The sequence below is a fragment of the Diabrotica undecimpunctata genome, chromosome 9 (genome assembly GCF_040954645.1).
Source record: "Diabrotica undecimpunctata isolate CICGRU chromosome 9, icDiaUnde3, whole genome shotgun sequence".
Lineage (NCBI taxonomy): Eukaryota > Metazoa > Arthropoda > Insecta > Coleoptera > Chrysomelidae > Diabrotica > Diabrotica undecimpunctata.
Genome location: NC_092811.1, coordinates 5435732 through 5457270, shown reverse-complemented (window position 1 = coordinate 5457270; position 21539 = coordinate 5435732). Strand labels below are relative to the sequence as shown.

General features: G+C 31.6%; 2 protein-coding genes across 2 annotated transcripts in view; both read right to left on the bottom strand.

Moving 5' to 3' along the window:
• LOC140449445 (vasoactive intestinal polypeptide receptor 2-like) overlaps positions 1-21539 on the bottom strand; it is a 482093-nt gene that overhangs the window by 182000 nt on the left and 278554 nt on the right. The window lies entirely within an intron of this gene.
• LOC140449981 (protein FAM200B-like) lies at positions 13984-14613 on the bottom strand. Its single transcript, XM_072543398.1, has one exon. It carries the CDS (start codon positions 14611-14613, stop codon positions 13984-13986), a length of 630 nt encoding a protein of 209 aa, XP_072399499.1.

Below are 21539 nucleotides of genomic sequence, written 5' to 3'. Positions count from 1 at the left end.
ACCTTCTTGTTCTGACAATTTCACCTTGTATTTCTATTTGACCATGATTATTCATAAAATCGTCCACTATTTGTTTATTGGATAAATACATACATATGCGATTATTAGATAATATAGAAGAGAAAATTATATTTTTTGGTTGAATTATATTTCCGAATGGGAGAAGGTAGTCTTGAAGTTTGGTGTTTTCTAAGGCACTAAAGATAATTGCTTGGGACTTTAAAGGAAATTGCACTCTCGACGCTGCCGAAGAGTATGACTGTGATGTGTTTTTATGATTTTGATGGTCTTGTATTGTAGAACTGTTGTGTGATTCCATGTTTGAATTCATTTCGATAAGCGTTTGTGAAAAGTAAGTCCAACTCTGTACACCTGCTAAAACAGGTATATCGGTCTTTACTAAAAGCGGTTATTTGCTGGTAAAACTGGATTTGTTTATTGACAACAATAACAAATAACTGCAATTTGCTGACTTTAATGCTAATTTAACTGGATATTATGTAAAGAGTTTGTACACTTACAGTTTATTTCAATATATCACTAAGATTCACAATTTATAACTTAGATTAAACTTTTTTAATGTTAAAAATATTCGAAGCCCATATTGAATACAACATTATAGTTATCGATGCAGAACCGAACTCCAAACATTATTGTTGTTTGTTTGTATTTTAGTAAAAAATATATTAAGTGACAGAAATCCGAACAATTACAGTGAAACTTTTCCATAACGGACACCACCGGGGAAAATAATTGTCCATTGTGGAGAGTTGTCCGTTATGTAGAGTTATCGCTTAATCAATTGAAATAAAAAGGAGGTTTAGCTTTGCTTGATCTTTAATTATACATTTTCGTATATATTTGAATAAGCATATACACAAATAAAACAAATAAAATACTAATGTAAAAAGGTAGGTACTACTTCCAAAAATCATCAATTTTGGTTTATTTTTTGTTTTCATAAGCATCATTTAAATTATTTACAGTTGTAGTAAGTTCTAGTTCATCGTCACTCTCATTTCATCGTTACTCTCATTGTCGGAAACATTGAACACCTTTGTTACGTCCCTCCACACATATTCTTAGTTTTTATTAAGAATTTTTATTATTTTATTTTTATATTTAATTCTTTAATTAACGTGTGTGTATGTCTTATAATCATGAATTAATACGGACCTGTACAGTCCGCCCCCTAAAGTCTTAAGGGAGCAAAGCTACGAGACGACACGCAGCTCAGTTTTAGTCTTGTATAGATCAGCGCGATAAACACCCCAGTATTTTTGTGCAAACCTGACGACGTGGCTTTAAGAAGATTCTGTCCCCGAGTCAACCCCAGTGCACTGTGGAAGAAGAAGAAGTGTTAGATCAACATCACAGGTACCGTAATTTGATTGCATAAACACACAGTATTTATATTAATTGATAAATTTACATATAACTTATTTTCGCATAAAATTAATACCAGCACCTAAATAAACATTTATGAGCGAGTGTTTCTCTTATAGAATTTACAAGTCGTTCAACCTTTATTTAAAATCACTAACACAACTAGCTAAGTTTACTTCAGGATTTTTTGTCAATAGGGCTGCATGAATCTCTGGGTAGTTAAAAAAATTGTCAACTCCATGACTTTTGGCATAAGGTTGACAATCCAAATCACCTTCCAGGGCTTGTAGCTCCAGATTTTCCACAACTTCTTCTCCATTACTATCTTTTTTTAAAAAACCGCACCTAATGAAACACTTTTCAATTGCTTTGGTTGCAACATCTCTCCATGCTGCCACAATACAAATTACGGCGTTAGCAATCATATGGACTTCTCCAGTTTAGCCGTTGAAGAGAACATTCTATAGACGATAATATTCTTCGTATCAAAAACTTTAGATACAGAGATTTAAAGCTTTAAATTATTCCTTGGTCTAACGGTTAACAATGTGCTGTAGTATTAGGTGGCAAAAATATTATTGATATGTTAGATAACTGAATATTCGGATGGGATGTTACGTCGTCTAGGAATAAGAGAATTTTTCTTTTTTGACGTTGCATTTTTTTGTCAAATTTGTGCAGCCAATCTGTCATAATAATATCACTGGTCATCCAGGCCTTCTTGTCGTAGTACCAGTCAACAATGTTATGTCTTAAGCAAAACTTTTCAAGCCAACCAGTGGAAGGTACACAATCTAGATATGCTGTTACCCTATAGGCAAACAATCACATGCTATTAAGTATCTCGGTTGTTAAGACCTCAGTAGAATATCATCATCATCATCAATGGCGCTACAACTCTTCGTGAGTCTTTGCCGCGTTTACTATTGCCTTCCATGTTTGTCGGTCCTGTGCCAGAATATGTAATCTTTAATTGGTTGTTCGATTTCTAGGTCATTTTGTTGACATCCAGTTTTCTTTCACCTCCCCGCACTTATTTCTAATGATTTTGTTGATTCGCTTGTATTCTATTGGGTTTGTTTTATGTTTTCGTCTTACGTCCATGAGGTCCATGATCTCTTGCGTTATCCATTCTTGTTTTTTGTTGTGTTTTATGAACCCGATGTCTTCTTCTTGTATCTTTGTTATTTTTGTTTTAAGAGCAGTCCATGTTACTTCAATGTCTGTCTGTACCAAGTTTTCGATCGTTTTTATTTCTTTCTCAAGCTTGATACTTATTTCTTTTTTCTGTTCAGGGTTCTTCAGTTGTGAGATGTCTATTTTTCTTGTCACTGTTTTCTTTTTGACTTTGAGAAATCTTTTTAATCTAAAATCCATTATAACTGGATTGTGATCGCTATGTATATCAGCTCCAGGGTATGTTTTCGTAGATTGTATGTACTTCTTAAAGGTGTTATTGAGCAAAATGAAGTCAATTTTATTTCTAATAATTCTGTCTTTTCTGTCTGGAGGTGATTTCCATGTGTATAGCCTTCTAGGATGTTGTTTGGAGAAGGTATTGGCTATTAACAGATTGTTTTCTACGCAGAATTGTACAAGTCTATCTCTATTATTTCTGGTACCTAGACCGTATACGTATACTCCTATGTGGTCTCCTTCAGCACCATGACCAATTTTAGCGTTGAAGTCACCCATGATCATCGTTATCTCACCTCTTTTTTTCAGTCTCATTATTTCATCTATGTTGTCTGACTTGTCACTTGTTGGAGCATAGACCTGAATAATATTTAGTTTTCTGTGAGTTGTTTGTAATTTCAACATTGCTACTCTATCATTTAGAGGGATAAAGTCTATGACTGATTGAGCAATACACAATATAGATATGCTGTTACCCTATAGGCAAACAACCACATGCTATTAATTATCTCGGTTGTTAAGACCTCAGTGGAATATGTAATCTTTAATTGCTACCTTTGAGGGTCGTTGTGGTTTGTAGCTTATTTGCATGGATCTGATTCTTAACAAAACTCCACAAGAAAGAATCTAACAGAGTCAAATGTCATGATCTCGGTAGTTAGTTCAAAATCCACACCAAATAGTGACTTTTTGGAATAAATGAAACATTGTTGGATCTTATGTGGAATGATATCATCCCAAATTCGATAATTGTATCTGGTATCCAATCCAGCCATCCAAAAATGGGCCTTATCGCTGAATATGACTTTTAGATAAAAATAAGCGTCAGTGTTCATGTGCTCCAGAGCCTATTCAGTAAATACACGTCTTATGACAGTTTACCTTAAGGTTCTGGACCAGTTGAATTTTTTATGGATGCATAAAAATCGCGACGCAAAATTTGACAATGGGGAAATAAAAGTATATAAAATATAGGAAACAACGTAAAAATATATTGAATGTAAATCGATAATTAAACACATTAATAAGTTCTCTCTCTGTCTCCAATGATGCTACAGATTAAATGGAACCTTGGCTTCCTCCAAACTAAGTCTCCAACATTGCTGATCGCGTCAATTTTTCTCCAAGTTCTCACGTCTAGCAAGTTTTCTACCGCCACTTCATCCTTTCACCTTTTCCGTAGCCTTTCTTTTTCTAGGACTCTTTTCGGTAATCTTTCGGCCTCCAATCATACTACATGACTTGCTCATAGAAATCTCTGAAGTTTATAGGTGTTTCTTTGAACAATATTTTTCTAGAAATTTCTATAGAGATCTTTTTGAGGTTTCAAAGAGTTCCAGCTTTCTTTTTATATTGTCTTCATCGTCCGCATCTCGCACCCAAACCATTCTAATGGTCTGATAATAGTTTTATATACCATGTATTTCGATCTCCAGTGTGTGGTTTTGGAGCGGAATACATGGTCGAGTAAAAAATAAGATTTGTTTCCTTCTAATAAAACCAAAAAGAAGAATTTATTTACATGAAGTTATTCTAAAATTGCAAAATACGATTTTTATTAAGTCAACGTATTAGTATGGAAAAATATTCTGGAGATAATTAAAACTTTTCCAGAAAGTGAGCTGTTTAAAGCTAAAAGGGTTCCCGGAAAGTGCACTTTAACATAATTGTAAATATAACTATAAGTAACTTTAAAGAACTTTTTATTGGATGCAGTTTTTTAAGTTAGACATAAACTTTTAAAAACCAACAGCTTTTACTTGTTTCGTGATAGTTAAGTTGCGAAACTCTTTTAGTTAAGGTAAAATATTTTCACAATCCCTCTATTTAGTCGAAGTTTATCTATCTTAGTCTATATTAAGTGGTTTTTGTAAAATATTGAATATTATAAAAAAAAAAACGGGTGTGGCAGTCCAGTGGGACTGCCGGTAGAAGTTATACTTCTATACACGCGTTCGCCGTTAAAAATTTATATAGGAGTCAATCTGCACAATCATTACATATGTAATGCTATCGGTAAGAGAGAGCAGAAAGAGAAAAATAATTAATTATATAGGTATATGGTGCATCGTTTGCTGTATATAAACATTTGACTTGTAATAGGAGTATAGTAAATGAAGGATTGTATCAATATTTTAATGAAAATATATATTTTTATTTTTATGTATGTATAAAAGGAGTTGAATGCGAAAAAAAATTTACACATACTCTGCAGTAAAATTCATTGTTTATTTTGTTATTAATATAAAAATTACAATACAATAAATACACTGCAACATAATTCAATATAATAATACAATATAAATTAAAATGTAATATTCATAAGTATTTAAAACTGCCAATATACATAACTTACTTTACGAAGATAAAAATAAAAAACCAAGATCTCGAATTATGTTGTAAATTTTCATTTTATTTTAAAATTTATGTTTTTTGCGTATATTACATATATTTAATAAGATTAACGTGAAGTTTTTAAATATTTCAAAAATAAAAAAGGAAATTCATAATTGGGATTCGAACTCACAACCACCAGCTTATGAACCAAACACTTAAAGGATTTGCCAATTAGACATGACATTAACGGATTTCATAATTGACAGTTCTCGGTAAAACAGAGTGATTATTTTGAAATACAAAAGCCTAAAATAATTATAAACGTTTAATTTTAAATAATACAAAAAATATCACATAAATAATAATATTAATACATATTATATTATATATAATATATATATATATATATATATATATATATATATATATATATATATATATATATATATATATATATATATATATATATATATATATATATATAAGAATAAGAAAAAAGAAGTACTTGTGACTCGTTTGGAACAAATGTATAACTGTTTTGGATGGGTTGGAGTCAATAAAAGGGCTATTGGTTAACTATTTTTTTAATTCTCTAGCTTTCAATTGTGTTTACAATTATTATCAAGAGCTAAAAAAGACAAAATACTTACAAGGTTGAACTAAAAAGAAAAAACAATTTTTGTTAACTTACCAAATAAAAATTAGTTTGGTAAGTAAAAATTACTGCTTACATCTTCAAAATATTTAATACAAAAATGTTTTAATCTAATAAATGTTTCTCCGAAAATTTTTATAATTTTGAAAACATATTTTTAATATAAAAATAATTGAATTTATAAATAAGTTCAAATAGCAACCTCTTATAAAAACTCTTATCCTCCAGATATGCTACATAGAATGCTTTTTTCTAATATTGGTAATATAAATAATTTAACACCATTTTTTGCTCAATCTCAAAACATTGTATCTAACAATCAGAACATCTATTATCATTCACTACCTTTTATACCATCATTAACACCTAAACTAATACAAACACTAAAGGTTATTGACAATATAAAAATAGCAACAAAGAACATCAAAACTATTTCATCTTTATATTCTAAAACTAAATATCCTATAGACAAATTTGAAAAAACGAATTTAGTATACAGCATTAGTTGTACTCAGTGTGAGGCTGAATATGTTGGTGAGACCGGAAGAAATCTTTCAAATCGCATTATTTCTCACAAAAGTGATTGCAGAATTAAAAAACCATCTTGTGCTTTGGCAGAACATGTAATCGATAAAGACCATATTATGGATTTTGATAACATTAAAATTTTATGTAGTGAAAGTAATAAATTTAAAAGGACTTTTTTGGAAATGGTTTGTATTAGCAAAAATGATAAAAGTTTAAACAAAAGATCAGAAATTCAAAATTTAAGCAAAATTTATAATTATATTCTTTCTTTATGATTTATATATAAAACTTGTAAAATGTCATATTTAATTCTCCATATATCTGTCACATTTCTTTCAGACATCTGTCAACGGTGAATAAATCTTCTTCTTTTTGTTACTAAACAAAAAATAATGTTTAAACGAAATTTTACTTTTGGCAATATAATTGTCAAAAATAAAAATTTTATGTTGGCATTTATGACATTGAGGCTATTTGTAATTGGTTGCTATTTGAACTTATTTATAAATTCAATTATTTTATATTAAAAATATGTTTTCAAAATTATAAAAATTTTCGGAGAAACATTTATTAGATTAAAACATTTTTGTATTAAATATTTTGAAGATGTGAGCAGTAATTTTTACTTACCAAACTAATTTTTATTTGGTAAGTTAACAAAAATTGTTTTTTCTTTTTAGTTCAACCTTGTAAGTATTTTGTCTTTTTTAGCTCTTGATAATAATTGTAAACACAATTGAAAGCTCGAGAATTAAAAAAATAGTTAACCAATAGCCCTTTTATTGACTCCAACCCATCCAAAACAGTTATACTATATATATATATATATATATATATATATATATATATATATATATATATATAATATATATATATATAATATATATAATATTAAATACAAAAGGAACATTTTTATTCTCGAGAGAGGAAGAGAGAGAAAATATATCTTCTGTCTCTCTCTTACTCATTATCTTACATATGTAATGGTTTCACAGATTCACTCTCATGCAAATTTCCAACGCCGACCGTGCGTATAGAAGTATAACTTCAACAATATTTTCTTTTGTATAAAAACTTTCTTCTTTCTGTTTTGCTTCTATCGGAGATCGGACATCATAAAGGCTATTCGATAGTTCAAATTGATGGGCAACACTCAGAAGAAATGAAGATCTGTAGAGGAGTTAGACAGGGATGTGTTTTATCGTCACTTTTGTTTAACTTATATTCTGAAAAATTTTCCCAAAACACGCTCAATAATATCAAAGCGGGAGTTAAAGTTAACGGAAAATTAATTAACAACTTACAATATGCAGACGACACTGTGATCATAGCAACGAGTATAGAAGATCTACAACTTCTTATCGAAAGCTTAAGTATGAATAGTGATGAGATGGGAATTAATATAAACGCTAAAAAAAACGAAGTACATGCTAATTACAAAAAGACCACAAAATATACATCACCTATTGACAATCAATTGTAACGTGATAGAACAAGTAGAAAAATATCACCAATGAAATCAATGATCATACTGCAGAAATAAACAGGCGAATAGAGATTGCCAGATCAGCATTTATACGATTGAAGCCACTCCTAACGTGCAAAAATCTAAATTTGATTAGACATTAAAAAAATCAAATTTAAAAAGAATCGAGGCTTTCGAACTCTGGTTATACCGCAGAGTATTAAAAGTATCATGGACTGATAGAATTACAAATAAAGAAGTACTGGAGGGGGTTAGTAAAGAAACATAACTAATCACCACTATACAAACTAGAAAACTGGAATATCTAGGCCACGTGATGAAGGGACCAAAATATGAAATTTTGAGACGCATCATACATATCAATGCAGATCGATTGATTTGTTTAAAGTAGCAAGTTCAAAAATAAAAATAGCCATTATGATTGCCTCCTCCGTATAGAGACGGCACTCTAAGAAGAAGAAAGGCTATTCGAACTTTGTTTACAGCTATTCTAAACAGTTTGTTTGTATGCCACCAAATCACTCTCTTAGATTTCTGGTCCAGGACATTCTTCTCGCCCAGATTCCGTCGTCCTTCAATCTTTCCCGGTATTATATTTTCTAGGAATTTATATTGTTGTCCCCGCATAAGATGATCCAAGTATTTCAATTTTCTCTTTTTTATGGTAAGTATTACTTCAAGTCTTCTATTCACTCGGCATAAAACTTTCTTATTTGTGACTTAATCGACCCAATTTTTTCTTTATATTCGTCGATAACACCTCATCTCTCTATATTTTTTTCTCTTTCGATGAAGCCTCCAGTATAATGTCTCTGAAAACACCACACCTACGTATTATTTTGTTTTTCCTTGAACATTGCTGATTTTGGTTGTCGTACCCTTTATACAGGGTGAGTCATGAGGAACTTTACATACTTCTACCATATGTAGAGTCCCTCAGGGAGCATATCATGTGGCCACTAAAAAATGTCAACTCCTCTTCTTTATTAATTAACAGGGTGATTTGTGTAATTGACCATTTATTTCATTTTACTGTAGTGTTTATACAGCTCATTTGATTTTTTTAATTTTTGCATGATACAGTACACTACTATCAAGCATTCGACTGGTATTAACTAAACTAAAAAATTCCAGGACTGGCTTTGGAAAAATTAATTTAGGGATTCGTATTAAATATTACACCCTGTATAAATTTTTTTTAAAATGCAATAAGTGATTTTCAAACTACATAAATAGCCAATGAAAACGACATATGCGACAATGTTGTCGCACTTTTATTAAATTTTTAGTGAACGATCAAATCTTACCAAAAATAGAACAACCATAATGAAGTATCAAATTATAAGGTATTAATTTAAACAAATGTTATAAATTTCAAACATTTTAATTTAAATGAGTTCCTACAACATAATCTAATACGTAGAAAATTAACATCTTTACTGTCACTTTGTTTTATCTCTACGATATAATCAATTGTTTTTCAATTTTAAATTTTTACTCATAGATCGTATTGGGGCATTATTTTCGATAAATAATAAATTAAATTGATTAAAAAGTCAAACCTCTTGTATGTGTTAGTTTTTGTTGATTGTAAATGATTAAAATTTTATGTCAAATAATAATACATTGCATCAACTGTACTAAATAAAAATAAATCTAAAAAAGTTTAAAATGAAGGTTGGCGTTGACCGTTTGACGTTTCTTGATATTTTATACCCATTGTCATTATTGTCATTATCAATTGTTATTTATGTGTACAAGAATACATATTTCTTCTGTCATATCTACGTTAAGTACATTGTGTTAGTTTGGGTAGAGCTTTTGTTACTTTCGTTCAAAATGCCACATCAGTTTTCGACCACAGAATATGCAGACATAATATTTGTTTATGGATTCTGTAATGGGAATGGTAGGGCTGTTAGTGGAGAATATCGCAGATTTCCTAATCGTCAAACTCCCAGTCATCCAACTTTTGGGTCAGTTTTTAATTATTTGCGAGAAAATGTCACTTTTCCTAGTGGAACAACAGAGCGACATGTAGATGAAGCGCAGGAAGATGACATTAGGGACGCCGTTACTATGAACCCTACAATAAGCACTAGACAAGTAAGTCGAGAACTCAATGTTACTCAATCAAAAGTAAGTAGAGTCTTACAAAAAAATAAGCTATACCCATATCACATTCAAATGGTTCAGCGACTACATGCTGGAGATGAGATTGATAGGTTGGAATTTTGTAGATGGATTAACAATAATCGACCAACGCTATACAGGACACTATTTACAGATGAAGGCCAATTTACCAGAGACGGGATAAATAATTCACGAAATTCACATGTGTGGGCAGAAGAAAATCCCCATGCTATTCGAGAACGTCGTTCTCAGTTAAGGTTTTCGGTTAACGTGTGGATTGGTGTCATAAATAACCAATTAGTAGGTCCTCACTTTTTTGATGGTCCTTTAACAGGGCAGGTCTATTTGAACTTTCTACAAAATATTTTGCCGAATTTGCTTGCCAACGCGAACGTTGCTATCCGAGGGATGTATTTTCAGCATGATGGGGCACCCCCACACTTTTTACTGGCAGTGAGACAACATCTCAATAATGTTTATGGCAACAGGTGGATATGACGTACAGGTCCTATTTCGTGGCCTTCAAGATCCCCTGAATTCAATCCCGTTGATTACCATATTTGGGGACGATTGAAGCAACTAGTTTACGCAGTGAATATTAATAACCGACAACAATTAATTGATAGAATTATACATTTTTGTAATACTATTAGAAACGATCCCCAGAGTATCCGCAATTCAATACGTCAATTAACAATTCGGCAACAAAAATGTGTACAGGCTGCAGGGTTCCATTTCGAAAATCTATTTTGAATTATTTTTATTTTGTTACCATTATTGTATCTTTTCCAGTTCTAATTTATGGGTTTATCATAACTATGTACATATTTTTAGTTTTTTTTTAAATTGTTCTTCGTTATTGTTAGTAGTTACTGTTTTTTGTTGTGCAGTGACTCAGTTTATCATTTCAATTAAAATGTTTGAAATTTATAACATTTGTTTAAATTAATTATTTTATAATTTGATACTTCATTATGGTTGTTCTATTTTTGGTAAGATTTGATCGTTCACTAAAAATTTAATACAAGTGCGACAACATTGTCGCATATGTGTTTTCATTGGCTATTTATGTAGTTTGAAAATCACTTATTGCATTTTAAAAAAAATTTATACGGGGTGTAATATTTAATACGAATCCCTAAATTAATTTTTCCAAAGCCAGTCCTGGAATTTTTTAGTTTAGCTAATACCAGTCGAATGCTTGATAGTAGTGTACTGTATCATGCAAAAATTAAAAAAATCAAATGAGCTGTATAAACACTACAGTAAAATGAAATAAATGGTCAATTACACAAATCACCCTGTTAATTAATAAAGAAGAGGAGTTGACATTTTTTAGTGGCCACATGATATGCTCCCTGAGGGACTCTACATATGGTAGAAGTATGTAAAGTTCCTCATGACTCACCCTGTATATGGTTTGATAGTTTTTCCGATTGGGTTTTCCTCTTTTTCTGAATCTTTACTTTTGTTTCGAAATTTCCGTGCATTTTCAATCATAGACGTGAAGAAGCGATTTTTTTCCTAAAGCTGTTTTAACTTTGTACATTTTCCTCGTTCTCATGGTCTTCATGTGTTAGTTTTTCGGATATTGCGAATAAGTTTTTATTAAAAAATTTAATTGTGGAGGATAATGGTGTGAATCTGCCTGTAAAAACTTGTCAGTATGGGTTGGCTTTCGGTGTACTGTATATCCTATGGGTCCGTCTTCGTTCTTTATAACCAACACATCTAAGAATGGAAGTATTTGATTATTCTCCCGTTCCATGATAAACTGTATTTTTGAGTAGATATGGTTGATGTGTTGCAGGAATGTATTTTTTTTTCTCCATGTGTCCAGATAATAAATGTTTCGTCAACATATCTAAGCTACAATTTGGGTTTATGCTCTGCTTTTTGTATTGCTGTTGATTCCATATCTTGCATAAAAGATTGGCTATTACCTGCGACAGTGCTGAACCCATCGGTGCTTCTTCCATTTGTTGTAGCTCTGGTCCCTGTAGATCCCTGTAGATCAGGGGTTCCCAAACTTTTTTGTACCACGCCCCTTAAGTATTACATAGAAAACAAAACATTTATTTATACTGCCATAAGATACAATAATATCAGTTTTTATAAAATACAAAAATTATTAATAAAAGAAATATACACTATGGTGGAAATGAAAGGAATACATTCGTTATTTCGTAAACCGGAGACTTTAAGGAAAAATCCTAAAACCCGTCGATTTTTATTTTTAAATAAGCTATTCGTAAGAATACATTTTTATTTTTGATGTCATCTATGTAAGTGATGACGTCATTGTTAAAATTTTTAAATAGAAAGGAGGGTATTGTAATACATCATTTGAAAGGTCTTTTAAATACCTATTCAGCCATATCAATATGTCTGAGTATTTGATGTTTGTAATTGTTTAAAAAAATTATTAAATATTTATTATTACAATAAATATTTATTAAGTATTGATATGATGTATTATTGACACCCAAAAATATATTTTATAAAGGCCATCACTGGTAATGAAATGTCTTTTTTATCTACTTTTTACCTTTTTAAAAAAACTAGTTACCTTATCAATATGAACATTGATAGTTGGACATTCAAACTTAATTATCTTTCTGTCAAGTGATTAATAGTATTATTGTAGTAAACGTATTCAAAAAGTCTTTGTATCTTTGAACATGAAGCTAACTGAAACGCAAAGAATTGAAATTCTCATAATGATTGGTTATGGAGATAAAACACGTACGCAGGAAGAAGTATGTGCGTTATTTAATAGTAAATACCCCCGTCGAGAACCAATTTCACAATCCACTGTAAGTAAAATTGAGAAAAAATTTAGAGAAACGGGTCATGTTAAAGACCTTCCTAAAGGTAGTAGAAAACCAATATCTGAAAACCAACAAGTAGACGTTCTGTTAGCTTCTCAAGATAATCCTCATAACAGTTCACGGCAAGTAGCATTAGATAATGACATGGACCATTTAAAAGTTCTTAAACAGCTAAAGAAGGAAAAGTGGCATCCCTACAAAGTAAGTTTAGTACTTAGAAAGTACTAAAATGTATTTCTCTGTACTACTTAGTACAGAGAAAATTAATGTTTGGGTGGGAATAATAGATAATAGGTGTATTGGACCATACTTTTTCGAAGAAAACTTAACAGGTCCTCGATATTTAGAATTTCTTCAAAATTTCTTGCTTCCAGAATTGAACCGGTTGTTTCCAAACAGAGATGATTTATGGCTACAGCAAGATGGTGCGTCTCCACACTATGCTGTCTTGGTACGCAACTACTTAAACAACGTCTTTCCAAATCGGTAGATAGGTCGAAGAGGAACAATAGAATGGCCGCCTAGGTCACCTGATTTGACTCCTCTTGATTTCTTTTTATGGGGATATTTAAAAAGTAAGGTGTATCAAAATAGACCACAAAATATTAATGAACTGAAAGAACGAATACGTAATGAGGTTGTTCAAATAACTCCGGAAGTTTTAGAGAATGTTAGAGAAGAGTTCGCGGCACGCCTTTCTCATTGTATTTTAGCTGAAGGTAAACAATTTGAGCACTTAATTTTAGGTTTCGTTGTATTTATTGAATAATACTTAATAAATATTTATTGTAATAATAAAAGTTTAATTATTGTTTTAAACAATTACAAATTTTAATTACTTAGACATATTGATATAGCTTAATAGGTATTTAAAAGACCTTTCAAATGATGTATTACAATACCCCCCTTTCTATTCAAAAATTTTAGCAATGACGTTATCATGCTCACGTAGATGACGTCAAAAATAAAAATGTATTTTTACGAATAGCTTATTTAAAAATAAAAATTGACGGGTTTCAGGATTTTTCCTTAAAGTCTCCGGTTTACGAAATAACGAATTTATTCCTTTCATTTCCACCATACTGTAGATTAGGTTGGTTAGTGAGATGGATGTGCTTGCATTTTCTTTACTAGTATGCCTATTCGTGTAAGTTTATTCCGATACTTTGTTTTAATTGCCACAAGTAGTGTTGAAAATGCTTTTCGCACAACTAGGTGCTTGAAAAAGGCAAATATAAACGGAGAGTTTTCCGTGATACACTAGGATACACTTCGAAATATTTTAACCAAAATGAAGGTTTGTCCATTATATCAAAGTTGTCTTTGACAGAGGAATTATGTTTTATTTGCAAAGCATCTTCTTGCAGTGATTCGGGTATGGAGTCTATGTTGACATGGAATGGGTCAATTGACATTCTGAAAATACTATCGTCACAAGTGTTTGGGAAGTATTTATGAAACTCTTCAATTAGGCTCTCCAAATGGTTGGATATTTGGATTTTCAAACTCAATCCTTCATAAATGTCCTTGAAGCGTGTTTCCTCTGAGATTGACTCTACTTTAGAGAAACTCGAATAATTGTAGGGGTTTTCTGATATTTTATGACTCCAAAGTTGCAATTTCTCAATATACATCTTGATTGCATCACGATGAGTAACTATATTTGAGTCTTCATCCTGCAGTTTTAGGTTAAGGCTGTTTAACGAGTCCAAGATGTCTGACAAATAAGCCAATATTACTTGGGTGCAATGTTTTTTGAAGGCCACGCTTAGTTCATTTTGCTTTTGCTGTTCCAAGAAGCAGATTACTTCATCTCGAAGGTCAAATAATCTTCCCAACATGTTTCCTTTTGAGAACCACCCTTGCCATTCACTTAATCACGACCCAGCTCTCAAATAAACCCTGAGTAACCGTTCGCCAAAGTTTCGGTTTATTTTGCTAGCCCTATCTCTAGTCCCGTAATTTCTGTTTCAAATTTTCAACCCCCTATAATAATACCCTATGTGGTAGGCAAAATAATCGTTACACTGCGTATAATTTCTAACGATTCTTCTACTGAAATATTGGTAAATAATGAGACTACATCAAAGCTCACTAACAAGCCTCCAGGTTCGAGAATAACGTTCTTTATACGGTTGATAAAGCAGTTGGTAAGCATCATTCATGTGCACTACACAACATGGATTTCTTTGAAAGTTTAATAAGCTTTGCACACTTAAAAAATAATTAAATTTTTACATCAAGCTCTTTAACCAACTATTTTGTAATAAAATCACAACGACAGTGTATTTAATCTCTTAAAACTTAATTCATTCTTTATTAACTTTACTACACACAGAGCTTGTACTATATTCTATAGACTGAATATAAAATATGGAAAATAAAATTTGGGAGAGGGATCACAGGCTTTCCAGCATACATTTTTATGAGAAGTGCACAGAGAATTCTTTTGATGATTTGAGCTTGCTAATATGTAAATATATACAAATAAATTCATGGTATTCCGCAAATAGTCTTTGTCAGATATTTAGTATGTATTTAAATTTACTTCTGTGGTATGTTGGGGATCTGTTTCAGTTGAATTCAAATTACTCAATCACGCGATTTTATCAACAAATGGTTTAGTATACATAAGGAATATATATTTATATATATATATATATATATATATATATATTTATTTATTGTTATGATTCATTTTATCCGCCAAAGATAAAATTAAAATTACTAAATAGACCATCTAAATAGATTTTCAAGATATCCTGGAGAGTTGTTATGCTATGTAAAAATTAAAAATAATATTGGTTTGCTCTTAATATATTTCAAATTACAAAATATAATAATTCAAAATATTTCAACTGATAAACTATAAAAGATATTTCAAAGAAACGAAAGTCCATTATCTTTGGATTACCTGTAGTAAATAAAATTTAAGATATGCATAAATTATTTTCTTTGTAAAATATATTTTAGTGAACGTAGTGAATTGAACAATACGACCGGGTTTTCCAAATGGACAGTGAATAAAGACAATAGGGTAGAATTTAGAAATTATATTTCTCCGTTAGTTCTTAAGAATTTGTAGAAACCGATTAGCATGTTAATAGTTTTTAGGAAATTTATAATTGTAGGTAAAATTGTTGTTTGTCATCTAAATGGTAGATGGTGGGAAGTATGAGGAACTCTGATTGAAGGACATTGAAAATGAGGGAGATAGCTATGTAGGAATGAGAGTTTAGCTGGATTTTTGAGGGAGAAAATAGAATCAGCTGTTTTCCAAGGGACCAAGGCGAACGGTCGTTGTTCTTTGGCGGTTCCCAAGTGATTGTAAGCATTAGAAGTGAATGTTTGTGAGTTTTCGTGGACTAAGTGTATCCTGACGGAAGCTGATCCAGTAAAATATTGTAAGTCATACTTTTCTACTTATATATTCCATGAGTCACTGTTCAGGACGGAACGAGAGATTCAGTTTATCGAGAGGAGAAGAGGCTAGCATCTTTTGAACGATACGTGCATCTGAAGGGGATCATTGAAGACGAGTGGCTCGCAATAATTTGTTGTAAGATTGCTGATTACCTAGGGAACTGCTAAGAATAGATAGTGTAGGCTACAAGAAACAAGGATTTGGACAACTCATCATCAGAGAGATAGTTTTTTTTTACCATTCATCAGTTTTTCCTTTATCAACAAAGTTTTTTTTTAATTGCTTCAGAAAAGATAGAAATATTTATCAGGAGATATAGAACAACAATTTTGATTTGAAATTTTAAATTATATAGTATATAACATTAATTTTTGAAGGTTCACGTACGTAGAACAAAATTTTGATAATCCTTATATGAGATATTTTTTGTTTAAGATATTTGAGTGTGAATTTTATTTTAATATATAATTTTGTATCATATATGTTTATTATTCCGGTATTCCTCAGACCTTACCTATCATATGTAAAGCATAGATATTGAAGCACAAATATAACCCTGAGATAAGAGAATTAAATAGTGTGATAAAATCATAATTGCATCATTTAAATAAGTTTAATTTAATTAATTAATTAGCTAATTAATTGCTTGGCGCATCTCTGACTTTTAATATCACATAATATATATATATATATATATATATATATATATATATATATATATATATATATATATATATATATATATATATATATATATATAATACTTTGTAAAGGATTCTCTTGAGATTAATAGTTCAGTAGAATGCAACTACCTCAAGGTTATGTGCTTGCTAGTATGTAAAATTAGTTGACAGTATACAATAGAAAAAGATATGTTTATAAACTTAATTGAGGCGGTGACTGGAATAAGGGCATATAGGCCTATGGGTCCTTCTTCCGGAGAACATAGAATTGAACTCTTTATGTTGTTCTCTGTCAGTCTACCAATTTTTTCTACGATATTACGGTTTTTTACGTTGGTACAACACTTTTTTAGTGAAGTTTTGGCACAGCTCCACAGCTGAGAAAGATTTGTGCCTCTAAGTCAACTCTGTTTTAGTGAATTTCTGACAATGTGATTGAGGTTATGTTATATTTTTTAAGTGTGTTTTAAAGCAATGGCTAGTTGTAAAGCTATTTTAGATAAGGCAGTGTTAAAAGGTGCCACTATGAAAATTGTTCAGAAAGACAATTGAAAAGAAAACGTGGCAAAATCTAAGAGACAGAGTGGATAGGATTGTATGTCAAAATTTACGGAAAAAACTGTACAGAGTACAAATTTAGTCGAGTTTTGGATGTAGAATGGTATAATGATGTCTAGATGTCTAGAATCATCTAGTGAAAGTGACGACGATTTGTTTTTCCTAATAAGTGCAAGTTTACTTCATATTAGATCAAAGAAGAAGAAGAAACGCAGGTATTGAATACATCCCATAGTAAATGAACGAAAAAATAAAGGAATGTTTTACACCTTAGTTAAAGAAATTAAAGATGACCCAGAAAAGTTTTGTATGTATGCATTATTTATGTGTTTTGTTTATTTAGTTTTTAACAATGTTTCTCCAGTTTGTTGTATTTTTGGCGACAAATATTTGGGGTTATAAGACAGGCCTCAAAAAGTTCAAGATGTCTAGGAACCCTTTTAGGATCCTTAAAATTAAAACACTTAAACAATGCAAGTGTTTGTTTGTCTTAGGCATGGATGTTAAATCTTTGAATGCTTGTTTCTCAAAATACATTACACTCATCCCAGTTTTGCCTTTCAACCTTTTGTTAATAAAAAAATGTGTAGACGATAATAATATGATCTTAGCTATAACTAATGATATATTGGAAATATTGGTTCAAAGATTATCATCTTATTATTTATAACTTTGTTGTAAATGCCAGTCAACTTTGGTTGTATCTCAGGCACCAATGTTCGTAATTCAATTTTTTTTTTTTAAAAACAACTTTTTGCCGAGTATTTTTTAACGCTGTCTTCTGAATTTAATTTAAGCTAATAGTTATTGAAATATTTTATTTGTGTATAAGCCAAAAATATCCAAAAAATCAAACGCAATGAAGTGCGTTTTTGAAACAGCACAGGACAATTAGTTTGATGAACCATATTGATGAAAAGCTAGATGGTAGAATAGCTGAAAACCAATTGGGATTCAGAAAAGGCTTTGGCACCAGAGAAGCATTATTTACTGTACAAACACTAATAGAACGATGTCGAGATGTCAATTGCGACGTACTCATATGTCTAGTCGACTTCGAAAAAGCTTTCGACAAAGTACAACACCGAAGAATGGCTAAAATAATGCAGAACACAAAATTAGATGACGAAGACGTGAGAATCATTGCCAATCTATACCAATATCAGAAAGCCATAATGCGAATAGACCAACAAAAATCGAAAGAAATACCTGTAAATCGTGGAGTATCTGAGACAAGGATGTGTGCTTTCCCTTTACTTTTTAATATGTATTCAGAAGAATTGTTAAAAGAGGCATTAGAAGACGTAAATAAAGACATATTTATTAACGGAGCACTTCTGAATAATCTTAGATACGCAGATGCCACAATACTCCTTGCGGACAGCAGAGAAGGACTACAGATCTTGTTTGATCGCATTACCCAATACTGAAAAAGGTATGGAATGGCACTGAATACAAATAAAACAAAAATCATGGTGGTACGCAAGAACAAGATTGAGGAAGACAGTATTTATGCTAAAGGAAAACTTTTAGGCAGGGTGCACAGATATCAGTACTTAGGTTGCGAACTAAATGAAGAATGGGATAGAAGTACGAAAATAAAACGGCGTATTGAGATAGCTAGAAGTACTTTTAATAAGATAAAAGCAATATTATGCAATGGAAAACTCAACATCAAAATTAGAACGAGAGTATTGAGATGCTACGTGTTCTCTGTCCTGTTGTATGGAGTTGAGGCCTGAACAATTACAGAGGCGACAGAGAAAAAACTCATTAACTTTAAAATGTGGTGTTATCGAAGAATGTGGAAAATATCTTGGACACAACACATACCAAATGCAGAAACGCTACTAATAATGAAAAAAGATAAAGAAATACTCAACACTATAAAGAAAAGAAAAATAAGCTACTTTGGTTGGCTACTAAGAAACGAGAAATACGAATTGATACAGCTGGTCATACAAGGGAAGGTGGAAGGCAAAAGAGGACCGGGGAGAACAAGCACGTCCTGGCTGAAGAATCTGAGACAATGGAGTGGAAAAACGTCAATAGAACTTTTCAGAACGGCTGCAGATAGGGTCAAATGGGCCATGATGATAGCCAATGTCCTTAGGAATGGGGCACGTTAAGAAGAGGAAGAAGCCAAAAAATTGTTTATAATTGTAAAACATGCCTGAAGCTGTCCAGATAATCAGTTTTCAAAGATCATCAGATCCAAGTACACAAATTGGCAAACTTCCATGCAAGATTTTAAACAAATTTAATTTAAAAAGAGACCGGTATAGTATATTTATATTACAAAAAATCGGTTGCCTGTAAAGTCGGTTTTACGGGCGAAGATTTTACGTGACAACGTCTTTTTCTCGGTAGAATATTTATTGATATGAATATTATTAAATTGCACAATAGGAACAAGGAATTGAATGAAAATAAGAATTGCACAAATTTTAACTATAGAAATATATTTTGTTTACTAAAACATTGTACATGTAAACCTAAACTTAACTAATTTCTATTTGAGTGATTTTGTTGAGGATAGGACGATGATAGGAGAAATATGATATGAAAGGAAGTGTTTCTGCTGTAATGTGTCTTGCGAAAGTTGTAACGCCAAGAACGCTCGAGAAAGACAGAGACACAAGCACGCACCGATTCAACGCGCCTAATTCTCTAGTGCTGCGCGCGCAGCGGACTGATCATGTTTGAGTGGGAGAGAGACGCAAGGCATTCGCCGGTCCGGCGGGCCTCTCTCTCGTTCGGTGACTCATCGTAACAGACGTGAGCGGGCGTTACACTTTTTCATGAGTGACTCCGAGCCATAACCTAATTTAAGACGTTGTCACGTAAAAAAAAATTAAATTGCAAAATGATTATGCGAAATCTATTAAATCTATTTTAATGAAATTTAGTGAGCTGCGTGGAATCTATGGTCTAATAGACCATAAACATTTTACTAGATTATCATCTGATTTTTTGGTTTTATTTCTTAATTTATTTTCCCTTTGATACGTCTCACGGGTCCTTTGAATCATTTAATGCTATTAGAACGTGCCCGACTCTCTTCGTTAATCCTTCCAGCAAAAACCTCACTCGCTGTAATTGCCAAAGTCGAAACCATCTTGCACGTGGTTAACAAAATATTTAGGTCGCGATATTTATATTCAATTAAAAGCATCAACAACATTAATCATTTTAAATTTCGGCTTTTGCTTCGGTACACAAAAAGTGCTGTCTGTATAAAAGGGTTGGGTAATCACCGCATTGAAAGGTGTTTGTTGAAACAAGGCTTTAATGCTCGTGATAATTTCGTTGGTGCACGCTTAGGGTTAATTGGATTTTTCGTGTAATTATTTTTAATGCCGAGGGGAGGTTTTGGGGACTTAACGGCGAGTAACAATTCTTAAATAAATATGGCAATTCTTCGGTGAATCTGTTCATCCGGTGATTAGATTTTATGATCTTAAAATGCTAATTGCTGCTATTAGATTTAACAGGAAGATAGGTTTTGTTATAATAAATGGTTTAACCAAAGAATTAGTTTATATTGTGCTATAGGCTTGGTAATATTTGATATAGCACAGTAGTGTTTTCAATAATTTAGCGTTTGGCTGACTTGTCTTGCTTATTTACCACTTATATTTTTTTTTATTTAAACAAATATACCCGCATCAACCACTAAGGGTTATTAGCGGTGGGACATACACAAACAGTAAGATACATATTGTTACATAAAAAAATATTTTTTACAATCTGGTATATAGTTTAGTCATTTTAAGATAACTTAATAAAGACTGTAAATTTGACGTTAGTATACTTTTTAAATTATCACTAAGGGCACACGCGATTCTTTCGTTCTGGTACACTGGACACTCAACAATTATATGTTTCACTGACAACTGAGTGTTGCACTTGGTACACATCGGAGCAGCCTCCTGGTTGAAGATATGCTTGTGTGAACGACAAGTATGTCCTATTCGGAGTCGGTTGATGATGACTTGGTCTTTTCTATTATTTGGTAAGATGAGTTTGATTCCTACTTGACTTAGACATACTTTGAGTTTGTTAGCAGTGTGATCCCAAGTAGTTTGCCACGCTCTGTACA